The sequence below is a fragment of the Canariomyces notabilis genome, assembly GCF_033297395.1.
Source record: "Canariomyces notabilis strain CBS 508.74 unplaced genomic scaffold N656scaffold_2, whole genome shotgun sequence".
Classification (NCBI taxonomy): Eukaryota; Fungi; Ascomycota; class Sordariomycetes; order Sordariales; family Chaetomiaceae; genus Canariomyces; species Canariomyces notabilis.
This window is the reverse complement of record NW_027041824.1, coordinates 1673872-1689277: the sequence shown is the minus strand read 5'-3', so window position 1 is coordinate 1689277 and position 15406 is coordinate 1673872. Positions and strand designations below refer to the sequence as shown.

At 54.2% G+C, this 15406-nt stretch overlaps 6 protein-coding genes across 6 annotated transcripts; 3 read left to right on the top strand and 3 right to left on the bottom strand.

Moving 5' to 3' along the window:
- The first annotated feature begins 86 nt into the window (after positions 1 to 86).
- N656DRAFT_774878 (uncharacterized protein) lies at positions 87 to 1062 on the top strand. The gene is made up of 2 exons (XM_064814360.1): positions 87 to 215; positions 280 to 1062. Exons 1-2 carry the CDS (start codon positions 213 to 215, stop codon positions 991 to 993), a joined length of 717 nt encoding a protein of 238 aa, XP_064674146.1. The 5' UTR covers positions 87 to 212; the 3' UTR covers positions 994 to 1062.
- A 362-nt stretch (positions 1063 to 1424) lies between these two features.
- N656DRAFT_794869 (cysteine proteinase) lies at positions 1425 to 2583 on the bottom strand (the record flags this gene model as incomplete). The annotated part of the gene is made up of 6 exons (XM_064817347.1): positions 1425 to 2022; positions 2136 to 2155; positions 2226 to 2275; positions 2344 to 2358; positions 2418 to 2451; positions 2560 to 2583. The coding sequence occupies 6 exons, from the start codon at positions 2581 to 2583 to the stop codon at positions 1425 to 1427; spliced, it is 741 nt and encodes a 246-aa protein (XP_064674145.1).
- Positions 2584 to 6078: 3495 nt separating this feature from the next.
- Positions 6079 to 6774, top strand: N656DRAFT_765514 (uncharacterized protein; the record flags this gene model as incomplete). The annotated part of the gene is made up of 2 exons (XM_064813409.1): positions 6079 to 6676; positions 6719 to 6774. The coding sequence occupies 2 exons, from the start codon at positions 6079 to 6081 to the stop codon at positions 6772 to 6774; spliced, it is 654 nt and encodes a 217-aa protein (XP_064674144.1).
- Positions 6775 to 7382: 608 nt separating this feature from the next.
- On the bottom strand, positions 7383 to 9614 carry N656DRAFT_794867 (uncharacterized protein; the record flags this gene model as incomplete). Its single annotated transcript, XM_064817346.1, has 2 exons — positions 7383 to 8093; positions 8163 to 9614. 2 exons carry the CDS (start codon positions 9612 to 9614, stop codon positions 7383 to 7385), a joined length of 2163 nt encoding a protein of 720 aa, XP_064674143.1.
- A 922-nt stretch (positions 9615 to 10536) lies between these two features.
- N656DRAFT_774875 (uncharacterized protein) lies at positions 10537 to 12486 on the top strand. The gene has a single exon (XM_064814359.1). The coding sequence runs from the start codon at positions 10848 to 10850 to the stop codon at positions 12264 to 12266; it is 1419 nt and encodes a 472-aa protein (XP_064674142.1). The 5' UTR covers positions 10537 to 10847; the 3' UTR covers positions 12267 to 12486.
- Positions 12379 to 14299, bottom strand: N656DRAFT_258065 (NAD-dependent glycerol-3-phosphate dehydrogenase). The gene is made up of 2 exons (XM_064809028.1): positions 12548 to 14299; positions 12379 to 12485 (listed from the first exon to the last, which is right to left on the bottom strand). Exon 1 carries the CDS (start codon positions 14102 to 14104, stop codon positions 12554 to 12556), a length of 1551 nt encoding a protein of 516 aa, XP_064674141.1. The 5' UTR covers positions 14105 to 14299; the 3' UTR covers positions 12379 to 12485; positions 12548 to 12553.
- Positions 14300 to 15406: the final 1107 nt, after the last annotated feature.

Sequence of the window (15406 nt, the reverse complement as noted above, 5' to 3'; positions counted from 1 at the left end):
AGGGCGGTGAGTTCCCTGCGACCCCACACACATCCAAAGCCCCACTAAAAAGTTCCCATCCACATTCCTGGGTCTGCCTGCTTCAACCAACATCCATTGTGTTCCGAACGTTTTACCAAGTACATACTTGAAGTACGACTTGATCTCACAAGACTTCGGAGTTTCAAACATCCCGTCGCCGGTTCCTCAAGGAAATCAGTCACTTGTCCAAGATGGTACATTCTTCCACCCACTCAACTCCTGAATTGAAACCACTAACCTAACCCTGTATCTAACCAGGCCCTGACGGCCCCTTCCACCACCGCCAAACGGAATACATCCCAAAGCGGCAGCGGCGCAAAGCGACTGACTGCGCGGCAAAAGGCGCGGGCACGTCTGGCAGACCCTCTCCTCCCACGGAAACTGCACCGCGAGGACAATGTGGTGACCGACGGCTTCCTCAACACCAAGCGCGACAAGCGGCTCATCAAGCACTCGGCGTTTGTGTCGCGCATCACCAAGGTCAGCAAGGTTAGCCGCAGCAGCAGCAGTTCAGAAACGAAGCGGCAGCGGCGGCGGCGGCCGTCCAAAAAGCTCGTCGCCACGCTAGAGTCGCTAGGCGAGGCGTTGGACGATATCCGAGAGGCTATGGATGCCGAGCAGGCGGAGAAGGGGGAAGGGCAGGAGGGCAAAATAAGGCACAAGAGTCTCAAGAGTCGGCCTGGGGCGCTCAAGAGGAAGGAGAAGATCGTTAAGGGGGAGATGGAGCGGTTTGGGAGGAGCTTGGCGCAGTTGAGTGGGATTCCTGCCGGCGGTGGTACTTCTGCGCCTGCGAGCGTGGACGCTGGTGCGGCGAATGCAGGGGACACGGAGATGGCTGCTGCTCAGGAAAGCGCCCCGGCAACACAGCCGGCGCAACAGCCGACGTCTACTGCACCGAACCGCTGGGCAGCGTTAAGGGGCTTCATATCAGCAACTATGGAGCAGAATCCTGCTTTCTTAGCCAAGAGATGAATATCGATACTTTGAGCTTCTAGCACGATGTCGTCACGCTTCTTGGCAAGCAGTGTCTCGGGAACATCATACTAATCAGCCGTGGAACGAGAACAGTTCCGTCCATCGGGGTATTTTTGATTCTTTAAGGCGAGCAAATGCGGCAAGCCTGGCTGAATGCTTCCCCGCCCTCGTCATGATCCTATAACCAAACCATTTTCTGCCAAAGGCCACCTACGCAAGATTGCAACTCAAAACTTCAGGCCGATCGATCCAAAAACGCCAGATAACGCCCACCTGCCGCACATCATAAACGCCATGCTGAATGGCTCTAAAACCCATGCGAGGCCTCTTTCTCCGCTCGGGGGTCGCGCAATGCCAAATCCAACCGTAACGCCGTGTAACCCAAGACATAAATCATTCCTCGCCAGCGGGGCAGGGGCTGGAGCTCCCTACTCTATGCGGGGCGGGGTGTGGGACGACGCAAAGGGACTGGCGCTACGCCGCCTCTCACCCTCCTTCCGGAGCGACTCGACGATCTTCAGCATCTCTTTCCGGCCGCCGCGGCTGTCGATCATCTTGCCTGCCATCGACATGGACACCTTCTCGCTCGAGTTTGCGTTGAGAAGGCGCTTTACCAGGAGGTGCCGCATCAGGATGCACACAAAGACGCCGCAGTCGCTGCTGTTTTCTTGCTGGGGGGCGTCTTCCAGCTGGTGGAACCGGAGCGGGATGCCCAGCACCCGGCTCAGCCTGTCGGTACATCTTTGCGCTTCGTAAAAGTTGGCGCCGCCGAGCGAGTCATAGTGGAAGGCCACCCGGTCAATGACAGACACGAGGAGGAGAGACCAGTGGGAGCCGCCGTCGGCCCGCTCACGCTCCCTACTGTCGTTGATGGGCAGGAAGATGTGCGTGACTTTGCTGAAGTCTGGCAGGGCGCTGGCGATGGTCTTAACGTCGGCCGCCTGCATCAGCAGGAACGTCATGCTTGGGCGGAGAAGAACGATTCGAGCTTGTGGGTATTTTGGGAGTATCTCCCTTTCGAGCCATCTGTGTCAAGCACGTCAGAGACGGTGACCTGGAGAATGCTGGGCGGCAAGTAAAAGCCGAGGAGGCGTAGAACGAGGGGTCACACGAGACATAACGATATATATATGACATACTCTTCCCAAAAAGCAATATTCTGCGTGGTCTGTCAGCGGCTTGAAACCACGAGCCGAATGAAGAGGTTAGAGATGCAGGGGCAGGCGTACATTATCTGTTAACCAATCGTGCTTGAGGGCGTTGACGTCCTCGTTTGTCACTGGGACGTTGAGTCAGTCATGGCGGCTAGCAGCAGGCAAACAGTAGCCAAAATTCGGATTCACATACGAAGAATGTCATGGTCTGAAGTCGAGAGCAATCAGTCTCTGAACAACAAATAAAGCTGCCAAAGTCCAACCTACATGACAGGTACGGCGCGGATGACGACACACCAAGCTATTTCCTGATCAGTTGAGCGCTCTCGGTGACGGATATCCTGCTGGGCTCTTCCCCTCCCCGCGCCCGCAGCATGGACCTGAATCGCGAGTCGGAAAGACTTCTTACACTGTCCCCGAAATGCCTCGCCATGCTTTGTCGAAAGCGCATCGTATTATTGTCGGCGACCGACCAGGGCACCAGTATGGTGCCAGGACGGGAGGAACGGTGGAGACCAAGAACAGCCACTTGATGTCGAAGGCCACAGAGATGTCGCAGACAGCACGGGGTAGTAGAGGAGACAAAGAAAACAGCGCAGAGGGAGGCTGAGTCGTATTATGCCGTCAATAGGTCGTCCAGTCCCTCAGTTGAGCGAGGAGCTACCGGGTCGCTGCAAAGTTTCCACAATGGCGTCTCGAGCACACTGCAAGCTGGAGCAAGCAAGGGAAGAAATCTGGGATTGATCACGATGCTAGGTGTGTCGATCGAGATAGTGTAAACTGGATGTTCGTGTGATTTTCGTTGCTCAGGCGAAACAGTAGACTTGCGGGGGAAGATGATGTGCGGGCCAAGTGCAACAAGGCTTTGAAAAGCCGGCCGAGACCCAAGAGGGCCGCAGTTTTAGCGCACACCCAGGCTCTAGCATTGTGGCTGTGCGCCGTTCACTCCATTACACACGTCTCTTGCTTCTGTATTTGCACCATACCTACATTCCTCTCCATCTTGCGGAATTGCGGATGATAGAAATTGGCGCACTTCCACAGGTTCATAGTTAGACATGGCAAGAGGAGGACCCTACTCTACAATGTAAACAATTTCGAGCGATGGACCGCCAGATCTACATCCAAGTGTTCAACGAACTACCGTACCTATACTTCAAAAGCACCCGGGCCGACAATCGCTGACGCAGCCACCCAGGTAGACGTCACCAACCTGCAAGTGTCTGGCCACCCCTGTAGTGTGCGCCGGAGTGCCGAATCAGGGCACATCGGAGACATGTGCCGCCCCGGATTGCCGTGCCAAGCTTTTCTCGGTAGTGGCTCAGTGGGTTGTGTGTGCTGGGCTGGGCTGCCAGCGGGGACGTCACATTTCTGTCGTGGGGCCAAAACTCGACGCTCGAAGAGCTCCCGTCGATTGGTCTGTACTCTGCATGTCTTTGGCTCCCTTACGTCCAATGTATTCCTATGTAACTGAGACGACATGCGTTCTCACTTCTCAGACAAATCTGCACTTACAGCAGCCAGTTCCCCGCCATCCTGTGCTCGGCGTGTTCGTGCTGGTCGCGTGTCAAGCCCGCGGCCTTGCTTCGCTGGCGCTTCCACATATGAACTCAATGACTTCCTCATCCTCCAACCGGAAAATCGGTTTTGCTTCCAACGCACGTGGAAGTTGTTGTCTGTGGTTCTGGAATGAAAACGCCAATCTCATGATTTCTCATCGCCCTTGATCATTGCCGTCCGGCCAGATCAACCACTACTACACTATGCACACCCTTCAATGTTAATTCCGACGACTGAAGGAAGGAACTGCGGTTTTTCACGAGAGCCTGGATCCAGCTATCTCCCCTGCAAAGTCTTGCCAGGGCAGCGAGGTATGTGCTCGGTTGTCAATACCAAGCCTTTGACACAGGTGGCTCTCACAGTTAGATAAGGTAGAGTGAGTAGAGTAGCATGGAAGGCTCCCTGGCAGAGAACAGCCCATGAACTCATAAGATTCAAGCAAGTAATACCACTGGCTACCTGAGTTACAGTACTTGTTTAGGCCGGCTTAACTTGAACACAGCACATGATGAAGGAACTCACTATATTAGCCTACATACCCGACAGCACATACAGTCCCTAGTACCTAAGGTACCTAGCAATGTTTCCATCAGAATCATGATGCCGTCTCATATCCAATTTGAAATTGGCGCTGAGTTGGTTCTGACCAACAACAAGTACGGGGGTTGTAGGGTAGGGGACTTGGTTCTGGTTGTAGTGGAGGTGACTTGGTTGTAGGGTAGGGGACCCGGGGTGTAGGGTAGGTGGCCCGGGGTGCAGGGTGGTCTAGCATACAAATTTGGCGCCTGATCTTTTATCACACAAGAAAGTCGAAGATTGATAGTTCATAATATCTAACGAGAATCGTCACCTCATACACCCACAGTAGACCCCGATGACCCCATGCTGTTCCCACCCTGATGCTCATCTTTGTGCCCATTCTCGCCCAAATCGAGTCCACGCAGTACCTTAGCTACTACCTTCTTCACCGATGAGTCGATGACTATTCATGTCAAGTACATCATTTTTCAAAAGCGGACAAAGTACTGTCTGGCTGCGCTGTGACACGGATGGACTGAATTTGGAATGTCACCAGCCTGAGGGGCACATATGTATAAGGGATACTCGGACCAGACCCGATAATGGCATGAAGTAAACGAAGCCAAACTGTTAAAGACTGCTACAAACATGTACACATTCAAGACACTGTGACGGAACTTACGGAAAGCTTCAACTCTTTGCTAGCTGTTGTTGGCAAAACTGGCCAGCTTGCTGGCATCTGTCGTCGTAATAGATGCAATTCACCACACTACGGTACCAAAACAGACAAGTTTAAGGAAAATACACTCTAAATTAGAGACTGCAAGTCCCTATTTGTGCACGACTCTGGGTCCAACCCCAGCACGGGGCTCAATGTTCGAGTCAAGTTAGGTCCCTAACCTGGGTTTGATGGTCGGTCACTCTCAGTGTAATACATCTAGGTGAACCTGGTGAGCCAACGCCGAATTGAGAGATGCTGTCGTGACATGATCGAGCTGATAGTTGATGAGCTTGATTATCCGTTTGTCAATCACCATGTGATTCAACCAGCAGGCCGCCTAGAAGACAATCAATCCACAATGAAGCTTTAGCTCTTCTGAATCACCAAGATCTTGACACAATTCCCCGGTGCATATAAGTTGATATATGCCACTCTTGCCCGGTTGATTGAGTGTATCAAAGACGCCGTAGGACTAGACATCCATCCCAATTCCCATGCCCATGAGCAACTGTCTAGTTCTCTAGACTTTCCCACACTAGTCCCTTGTCTGGGAACTCAACAATGAGCCTATGAGGGGCCTTGGAATTGGCCTGCTGTTCACTATGCCACTACTGACCCTGACCAGACCCCAAGCCAAGTATCTCATCTCTCGCACTGGCACTCAGTAATGACATGGAGGCTGGATGGGTAGCTAGGACCCCAACCCTGAGCCACATCACTGGGCTAACCCTGGCGTCCCTGAGTTACGGGCAAACAACTTCAGCTCGCGTGGGACATGCTCGGGTGAAAACAGAGCAAGTTATCCATCTGCCGGAGTTGTTTCCGAACAAGACCTGATCAAGCGCTTCACCGGCAGTCTGGAAGAGGGCTGGGATGGCCTATTCGAACAAGAGCTGAACAGACCTTCACCAGTCGAAGGATATTGTTTGAACAACATCTAATTATGGACCTAGTAGGAGTATATATAGAACCTCTACGCTACTATCCCTCCATCGTTTCTTCTTCCCCCTTTCCGTCAAACCTCACCGAACTCAGCAGCCAGAAACCAACCTGTTGAGAGATCTTGTCAACAATAGCAAACCTACGCAACATCATTACCATTACCATCATCAGCAAGGAGCCATCACGATGCCTCTAGCTCTCCCCTTTCGCGCAGGCGTCCTGCCAGCTGCACGCATCGTCCAGGCCGCGGCTCAAGCCACCGTGACTCGCGGCCAGCTCTCGCGAGCCCTCATCATGGCACGCCAGCGCAATCAAACCGAACCTTCTATCGACGACGATCATCAGCCCCGCAAGGGCAAGGCTATTCCTGCTACGCCCATCGACGCCATCATCTTTGACGGCCTCATCGACCAGTCATCCTTTACCGAGGTCGTCACGGCTTACGACTTCCGGCCTCCACGCACAATCGATCAGATCACCGGAGTGCCCCCGCCCTCTGTCCTGACCAAGCTGGGATCTGTTGAGCAGCAGGGTAAGCAGAAGGAAAATGATGTAGTCGTCTCGGCCGCCGCTGCTGGCGGTGGAAGGCACCCCGAAAACCCTAACGGTGGTGATGATCATGATAATGATGATGACGACAACGGAACGCCTCCAGCTGGTGGCGCTGAGAAGCCATCCTTTCTCCCCGAGCTGCAGCGAGAGCTGCCCCTGTTCCTGGGTGGCGGTCCGTTTCGCCCTGGAAGCAGCTTTCTCTTGGGACATGAAGGCCGATACACCATCGATCGTGAGTGAATCCACCGGACACGAGACTAGACCATAGTTCTAGAGGGGATGAGTCGTGAAGAATGGAGAGAGGATAGGGGAGAAGCGGGCATGCGGTAAGAACCGTAAGATGATCTGAGCCCGCACGTCGTGTAGCCAAACGGCCAGACTCCGCATTATCATGATTGTCTGTAAGGCCATTTGGATGCCTTGGTGTCATTAGGATCAGGAGGAATAGGGGGTTGGGCCCGGCCTTTTGGCAAGGCCACTGGGACTTACCCTATGTAGCAAGGACCATGGTGTCCATATCAGCATTATTGTCACAGCCATCTTTTGCGGTGTTATTCTCAGGCTGTCTACCTAGATTAGGATAATGAGACCACATTGGACTCTGGGGATCTACGAAACATTTGACTGCCAGAAAGCGATTGTTGCCGCTGTTCATGTTCTTAGTAACTTCCCCAATAATGCTGAGTCGTTCCAACGAATTAAGATCGCCTGTCACCATTGTTTGCCCCTGTTGAACAACTGCCATTTCAAGCAATCAAACGAACTGTGTTTGTCAAGATGTGTCCCACTAAGTATAGCCAGATCACCATGGAGCTGTCTGGGCTCTATTCCCGGAGCGGAGTCGGCCCTTCTAACTCTCCTGTACAGGAGTCATTACATCCTGTACAGGAGTCAATACAAGATGAGCGTACTTGCCGTTGTGGCCGCAAACAACATTATTATATGATCTTCCTGTCATCATCACAGCTGGGATGACTGGAGCCACCATCAGTGCTCTCTTGCAATGTGTTGATAATTCGGTCCAAGAATTCCTCCAGGGCATCATCCGTAGTTCTGTTGGCCGTTTTTGTCTTCTTTTCGGTGTTGTTACTCGGGCGAGCATCAGGGCGAGCATTATCCCTGCGTCCGCCCTGAAGACATTGTGTGATGAACATGTCGGCCTCTGCACTTAGCTGCCGATATGCCGCGCTTGTCTCATCATCGGGCTGGCGAATTCCGTCTTCGAGCTTCAGCCGATAATTCTCCACAAGACTGTCAGCACTTCCGTCATCTGTTTCTTTCGAGCCCTCGTTTTCATGAGCTTCCGAGCCCGCCCGATTTTCGTCCGCCGTGTAGTTGCTCGCCCTAGCCTGGCACAAGCGAGCGACCGTATCAAGCTTCTCCATCAGATCTGTCCGTTTGAAAGACGCCAGTGTTTGAGTCAGGTCCAGATCGTGAAGTCTATCAATGATAATCTTCATCTCCTGTTCTGCGATCGAGAGGACAGTAAAGGTGGCGCTGGACGCCTTCCAAAGGCTTGATAGCGTCTCACTCTTCTCCTGGTGATGGCGCGTTCTCATATTTTCTAGCAGGAGTGATGCCTTCTCTTGGTACTCGCCTACGATATCCCGGACAACCTCTTCTTTAGGCTTGAGGGAACGATGCAACAGCTAAGAGAGAATATCAGTATCCGGTCACCGTATAGCCAGTAAGTGACAGAGATGTAGGTAGATACTTACAGTGACAATTCTATGCAGAATCGCTGGCGGTGAATCGTCCATGACAGCTTGAGTCCAGATGTTCTGGGGGTTCATACGTGCCCCTTCCGCATCCAACTTTGGCGTGGAGTTTGCAGAGGGCAAAGCATCTTCAGGCTGACTGATTTGCGAACGAGGAAGCAAGTTGCCGGCAACCCTGCGTTTTGGATCCCCTTTTGCGAGCTTTCTGGACAGCGCCGATGCTTCCAGCTGCAGGGATGGCCGGGGCTGAGAGGGGGGAGGAGCGGCCTGTCGCGTTATGCACACCGTGGCCTGTTGAGATGGCCAACTAAGACCGCTGGATCTGGTCTCCTGAATCCGGTTGTGCGCAATATCATGGTTGTCTCTGATAGAGCTGGGTCGGCTGACAGTGCTGATTTGGTCCGCAGACAATGGGGACGTCGACCCCAAAGCCAGCTGAACTCTTGCCTGCGAAGCGTGACTGTGAGAGTTAATGACTGTCTCACCCCGAGCTTTCGCCGGAATAGCAGGTTCATCCGCTCTTGGTGGAGGCGGAGGAGTCCTCAAATCATCAGAGGAATTCGTCCCCGCCAGGTCATCCGCGATATGGAAAGGTGATCCGGAGAGGTCGACCTGTACTATATCACCAAGGTCTGGTTGGGCCATGGCGGATGTATTCTCGCGTAGAGGTCGCCTTGGACCGCCTTCTGGTTTACGCTGCGGCGGCACATGCGGCGCCTCTGCAAGAGTCTGGCATTGTTCTGGATCACGGGAGTTTCCGCTTTGAGCTGCGGATTCGTTCTGCAATCTTGAGGTTCGACTGCTCCTTTTTCTCTTGCCAACTGGCAGACGGTCATCGGCAGTAGCAGTTTGAGCGGTCTTGCCGTTCGGAGCGCGAGAACTTTTGGGTGATGGGCGTTTGGCTTGCCGCTTCTGGGGCCTGGTATCTCCTTCGCCATCTGTGCTGTCGCTGATCTCGAACACATCTTCACTATGCTTCTGTCGCTTTGTCTTGATATATGATGGAGCCTCGTCACCAGTCTCTGGAAGAATCTTGGCCTGCTTTGTCCGAGCCTTGCCTTTCGCGGAAACGTCTGCCACCCTGTTGTTGGACTCACGTTGCTGGTGATGCTCGGCAATGGTTGAGTTGGCTGGGGACGCCTCTAACGCCGTCTTCCGTTTTGACGAGGGGTAATTCACTGGTCTTTTCCTACGATGCGTGGGTGATTCCGGTGCTGGTGTTGGGGTGAGAGCACCAGCCAGCATGTCTGGAAGGGGGTCTCGCCTTGCATTTGGCCGGCCGATCTTGGGAGCTTCAACGACGTCGAAATCGATGAAGTCACTAGCGCCGAACGCAGGCGCTGGGATTCTTGGACTGGGACTTTGAGGGAGATCAACTGCCCACATCTCAGCTAGATCGGCCCGGACAAGGCCAATGGTGGCCGGCGGCGTTGAAGGGCCAGGTGATTCCATTGTGTAGTACTTGTAATGGTGAAGAATTTGTTTGAGGTCAACGGAGAAACAATCATGCAGTCTTGCAAGGACTTGAACCAAGGCGGAAGGACAGGCTATATTTGGTCATGACAGTGTCTGAGGAATGGCCTTGGAAGAGGTCAACGCAGGGGGGAACTGAACGTTTTCTGAGAGAATTGAGCAATCCATTCCGAATATTATGGGAAGCAGTTTCCCTTGCAAAATCGAGACTATGATGGAAGGCGTGGTCTGGCGCAGTTGCTATTAGCGAGGGTCGTGGACTGGTTGGTGCCTTCCTTCCCAGTTGAACCGAGCACTTCTCAGAGGAACTTGCAGGCTACCACGTCCCAGCTGTAAACTCAAGTAAGATCTGATACTGAAACAGTGCCTTGCGACTCATCTTGGTGGTGTGTTGCAATTAACTTTCCACTGATAGTATTGTTTATGACCATCTCAACCTCGATCTGCTAGAAGAGGGAAGGATGACCTCCCAGACCTTCCTCAAAGTAATGTTCGCATCAGATATAGAGTTGACGGAGTTGTCAAGGTGTGAGTTATAAGGCTCATCCTACTCATTAGATACAACAGTCTAAGCTTGATCTGCTGTGGAAATGTAGCCAGACTGAGCAGCCGAGGTAGAGTCTTACTAGAGAGGCATTTCAGACCGATGCTCGAGTTTCTTAGTCAACGAATGCCATACTCGTGAGTATTATTGGCGCATGTTGTGGTTCAACCGCCCAAGCTTTCCAGGAGACGCCGAGCGGCAAGCGCTGGGTCAGTGTCAGTCAGTCATCGTGAAAGGGAGAAATATAATGCCAACAGTTTCCAGGATCCTGATTGAATCATCAAGTGTAGCCCCTTGGCTCATATCGCAGCAAGACATTGATGGTTTAAATGATCGTGTCAAGATGTTGGAGCTTTGCCGTCACGAATGTCTTGGTCTCCAAAGTCCGTGGGAACCGGTGAAACAACCGGAACTCGGAGCAACTGCGGGGGGTTCTCTGAGATTTTGTGGAGCCCTGGGCCGACGGGTAGAGCGGGATGGGATGCTGGATTGCGAAGCTGACGAATTTTGGAGGGAAGTTGGGTTTCACCAGCTAGCCACCCAGACAGGTGACGAATTCGAGCAGGATCGCACATGATATATATTGGCGGAAGCAATCTCGTCATCTCAACTGAAGATTGCGACAACCTCTCCATCCACTGCAGCATCAGAAAGCTGAGACCAAAGACATGGTTCATTCCACGCCCGCGGCCCCACTTGCACGGAGCACTGAAGCGAACATCTCAAGCTTCGACGATGACGCTGCCAATTGTAGCTTGCGGCACTTGCAAGCCCTTTGGTCCTGGGCTCCCCGTCCGACGGTGCCGTCGGGTCCTTCATATCCTCCTGTCTCATCCATCCCGCATACTTCCGCCGCCCGTCTCTCTGAGCCTGATGCGTCGCCCAGCCCGTTCCCCAATGAACCTGTCCTCGCAAAGACGGTGCAACATGACCCGCTCTTCCAACCCAAGACGGTCCTCTACCTCGCCTATGGCTCAAACATGTGTGCCGCAACGTTCCTCGGCATGCGCGGCATCCGTCCCTTGAGCCAGGTCAATGTCTCTGCTCCGGCGCTGGACCTGACGTTTGACCTGCCGGGCATGCCCTACCGCGAGCCGTGCTTCGCCAACACGGCCCTACGCAAGCTCCCCATCAAGCCGCCGCCCCTCGACCCGCCAAAGCTCCCGCCCGGTATCCCCGATCATCCCCCTTTCACGACGCCTCCCGTCCCTCTATCCGATGTCGATTCCCACACAGACCATGAAACTGGTCGCCGCGGACCAGTCTGGAACAAGGGCTTGTACGGGGTAGTGTACGAGGTGACACTGGACGACTACGCAAAGATCGTAGCCACCGAAGGCGGCGGCGCAAGCTACCACGACATCCTGGTGCCGTGCTACGTGCTGCCGGCCCGTGTCGGCGTGCCTGAGAAGCCGCCGGTGCCGCTCCCTCCCAAGGCTTTCCTCGCGCACACCCTCTACGCCCCACGGCTACCTGACGTCCCGGACAGTGGCGACGACGACGATAGCACACGGGCGGCGGCGCAACCTCACACCAATGACAAGGACGAACCCAAGAAACCCGCCCCACCATACGACAAACTCCCCTCCTGGGCTAAGAAACTCCTCCTCCCCGTCCGACGCCCCTCGGCGGACTATGCGCAGCCGTCGGCCCGGTACTTGGGCCTGCTGCGGGACGGCGCGCGAGAGCACGACCTGCCGGGCGACTACCAGGCGTACCTGGAGGCGTTGGAGCCGTACACAATCACGACGTGGCGGCAAAAGTTGGGGGACTTGCTGTTCATGGGCTTCTGGGCGCCGGTGCTGCTGCTGCTCATGTACGGCGGCCGGCTGGTGGCCGACGACAAGGGGCGCTCGCCGCCCTGGCTGGTCGTTATGATGACAGTGGTGTTCAATCTGCTCTGGATGAGTTACGACGCTGTGGGGAAGAGGATCTTTGGGGACGGAGAGCGGACGATGCCCGCCGATGACCGGGGGACGAAGTCGAGGGCGGGAGAAGGGAAGAGGCCGGGTTTCGGGAGTGACTGGAGGGGAAAGGTAGAGGTTGCGGATGAGGAGAAAATGGCGTTGTTGAATGCCAGCTGGTAATGACCGTGTGTTTATTCCGATGTCTGGAAGCAGAAACGGGGCTATATCAATGGAAATGGCGAGCTAGGGTCATCGTCGAACTTCGATTGGAACTGCGGTAATGTTGAGCTTAGTACTACGCTATGTGATCGGTCTCTAGGATGTAACTCATGCTCGCCATGCAGGATTAGATGCTTTGTGTTGGACCGGCCCCGTGAGGGGACAATACCACCCATCTATCTAGAATGCCTCGGTAAGCGAACCTGCGCCGGTTCTCCGCATCGTATCGTGCCGTCCCGCACCTCCATCTACTTCCTAAACAGGCTGGGAATATCCTCCACGTTCACCTTGCAGTCCAAAATCCCCTCAACCAACTTGAACAGCGGGTACTTGTCCTCCACGCCCCGCGCCCTCAAGAAGCTGCTGACTTCCCTTGATGTCGAGATGCCTTGCAGCTTCTGGCCGTTCAGCTCGGTTCGCTCAATCTCCTGCACAGATACGCCGCGCTCGGCGGCCATCTTGGAGTAGCGCCAGTTGCGCGCCGAGGTGCAGCTCACAATCATGTCGCCCCAGCCCGCACTCTCCTCCCAGAAGGTCTTCTCTTGAATAGTCTCTGGGAAGAACTCGCGGGCGAACTGAATTATCTCGAGCATGCCTCGCCTCATTACCGCCGTCTTGGCCGTCATGTTCCAGCCGTGGCCCTCGACAAAGCCGCAGGCGATGGCAACAATGTTTTTGAGCGCACCACCGAGCGAAACACCAACCACGTCTGATACCATCGAGACGGTGAAGTAAGGCCGGCTGAAGAGCTTGTGGAGTTCGCCGTGGTCGAGGGGCGGGTAGTCGTGCGGCAGGGCCGTCAGCTGCGTCTTGATTACCTTCCCCCGCGAGTCGCGATGCTCCGCCATTACATGACCATTCTCGGCCGCTGCCCCGTTAACGTCGCGCCGATCGCAAGGTGGGGTATTATACGCAATAGTCGTCTCGCACCACATCTCGTTGGCGATCTCACTGGCAATGTTTGCCCCGCTAAGTGCCCCGCAGTAGATCCCGAGCTCCTCACCAATGTACTCGCAAATCAGTTCGATTTTGTCGTCCGTCACCGTCACACCCTTGATACAGCTGATGCCACGCGCAAAGGGAAGGATGTGGCCTTTGATCTGTTTGCAAATGTTGCCGATAAACTCGTGCGGAAGATTGAAAATGAGGATGGACGAGTCCTTGACCGCATCGAGGAGAGAGGGATTCGCGACGATGTTTGTTGGCAGCGGAATGCCCGGCAGGTACTTGACGTTTTCGTGGTACTTATTGATGATGGACGTCAGCTTCTGCGGCTTGTCGCCGACAGAAGCATCGTAATGGGGGGAGCCAGAAGGAATCACCACATCCTCCTCATACACCCACATTTGGACTTCCTCCTCGAACAAGTCTGGGCATCCCCGCGTGTTCTCGGCTACGAGCTTCGCAACCGTCGTGCCCCAGTTACCGGAACCGATAACGGTCACCTTATGCTTCTGTCGAGGAGGATCCGCGGTCACCGCCATTTTCAGCGTTTGCGTGCGTTCACGTGCGAGGGGCTGTTGTGTTGCTAGACAAGTCCAAGACGAGAAGCGAGCGACGCGAGAGCGTTGCGATGAGAAGCCTTGGTTTAACGGGTTGCAGCTGAGTTCGGGGAAGTGAATATGCTTGTGGGAATGGTCCGAATGAGAAGTCGCGTTGGGTGAGGAATGGAGACAGAATGAGCGGCGATGGCCCAGTGCAAGGGATGTGCTGTACAAAAGGGTCTGCAAGGCAGGGGTGATCCGACAACCGGTTTTATATGGGGTCACAAGAAGAGACCTCCCAAGCTCTCGCCTCATCGAAATATAACCTGGAAGGTGCCCTGGGCAACGTTTTGTACTTGGGTAAAGACCCGGACCTTGACCCGATTGTGTTCCTGCCCTCTTTGTGCACAGAAGAACCGAGGCGAATGGATTCTGAATCACAGCTGAGATACGGATACGGCCCGAGGGTCAGATACGGGGGAACACTGTTGGCCTGTCCAGCGAACCATGACGCAAGGAGAGGCAGAAAACGCAGACCGCCTTCCCTTCCTGTTGCTCACCCAAATTCAAATTTTTTTTTGTGCACAACTGGCAGCTTGTGACAGGCGACCCACAGCTGACTGCACACTGTTGTCCTCGGCAGCTTTCTTTCGCTCTCCCCGTCCGCCGAGGTCACGAACCTGCTAATTAAGCCTCGGTTTTCGTGATGCCATGCACCAGAGCGGTTATCTACGGGGTTTTCTCCGATAACACAGCCCTGTGCGAGGTGTCTCGAGGCATCATGATCGCATCTCAGCAAACGAATTCTGACAGATCTGAAGTTTGGATGGACGGAGCTAAGCCAATCACTTCGAAAAGTTTCGGCACTTTCCGTCCTGTACGGTACACTACACTAACGTCAACCGTTTTCGATTGGATCGGGAGTGGGAAACGGCGACTCGGTGAACCAAACCGGCCATCAATCTCGACAACGCCCGGCCGTAGCTTTCTCCCGTCCACCTGCGTACACGTTTACATACACTGGACTAGGTCGGACCTTCTAAATCTATAGAGGCCTCAACATGCCATCGGCATTCTTGGTTCGCGGTAACAAATGCGTATCGACGTGGTAACATTCCAGCGCTACAATACCTGTGATAACTTTTGCGAATAAGAGACTAACTCGTCAGGACTACATACTGTGAATATCATGAGTACGCCACTCCGTACAGGCTTGAACATAAGAGGTTTTGAAATCCGGACAGTTCTCCCAAAGTGCAGGCATGCCAAGATATCGAATCGTCAATCCATAATCATCAAGGCGCGATGGGATTCGTCGGGCCGCGCCCTGCAAAGGTTCCGTCTGCTGTGATGTCATCGAACAGGGCCAGAACGAGAGGTTGAAGTGGGGCGGGGCGCTCAGTCAGCCTTGGGCAACTCACAATTCGGCCTTTACTCCCACGTGTTCTCCGTATTGTGCAGCAATATCACAGGCGGTTGTCGAAGGAAAAGGGCTTTCTGAATCAGAGGCTAGGATTAACAGATAGTTGGCCACTTTGTCGATGCGCAGAAAGCGCAGTTTTGAGGGCACCCGAGCCTGAGGTGGGCAGTTGGCCAAGATTAAGCCCCACTCTCCCG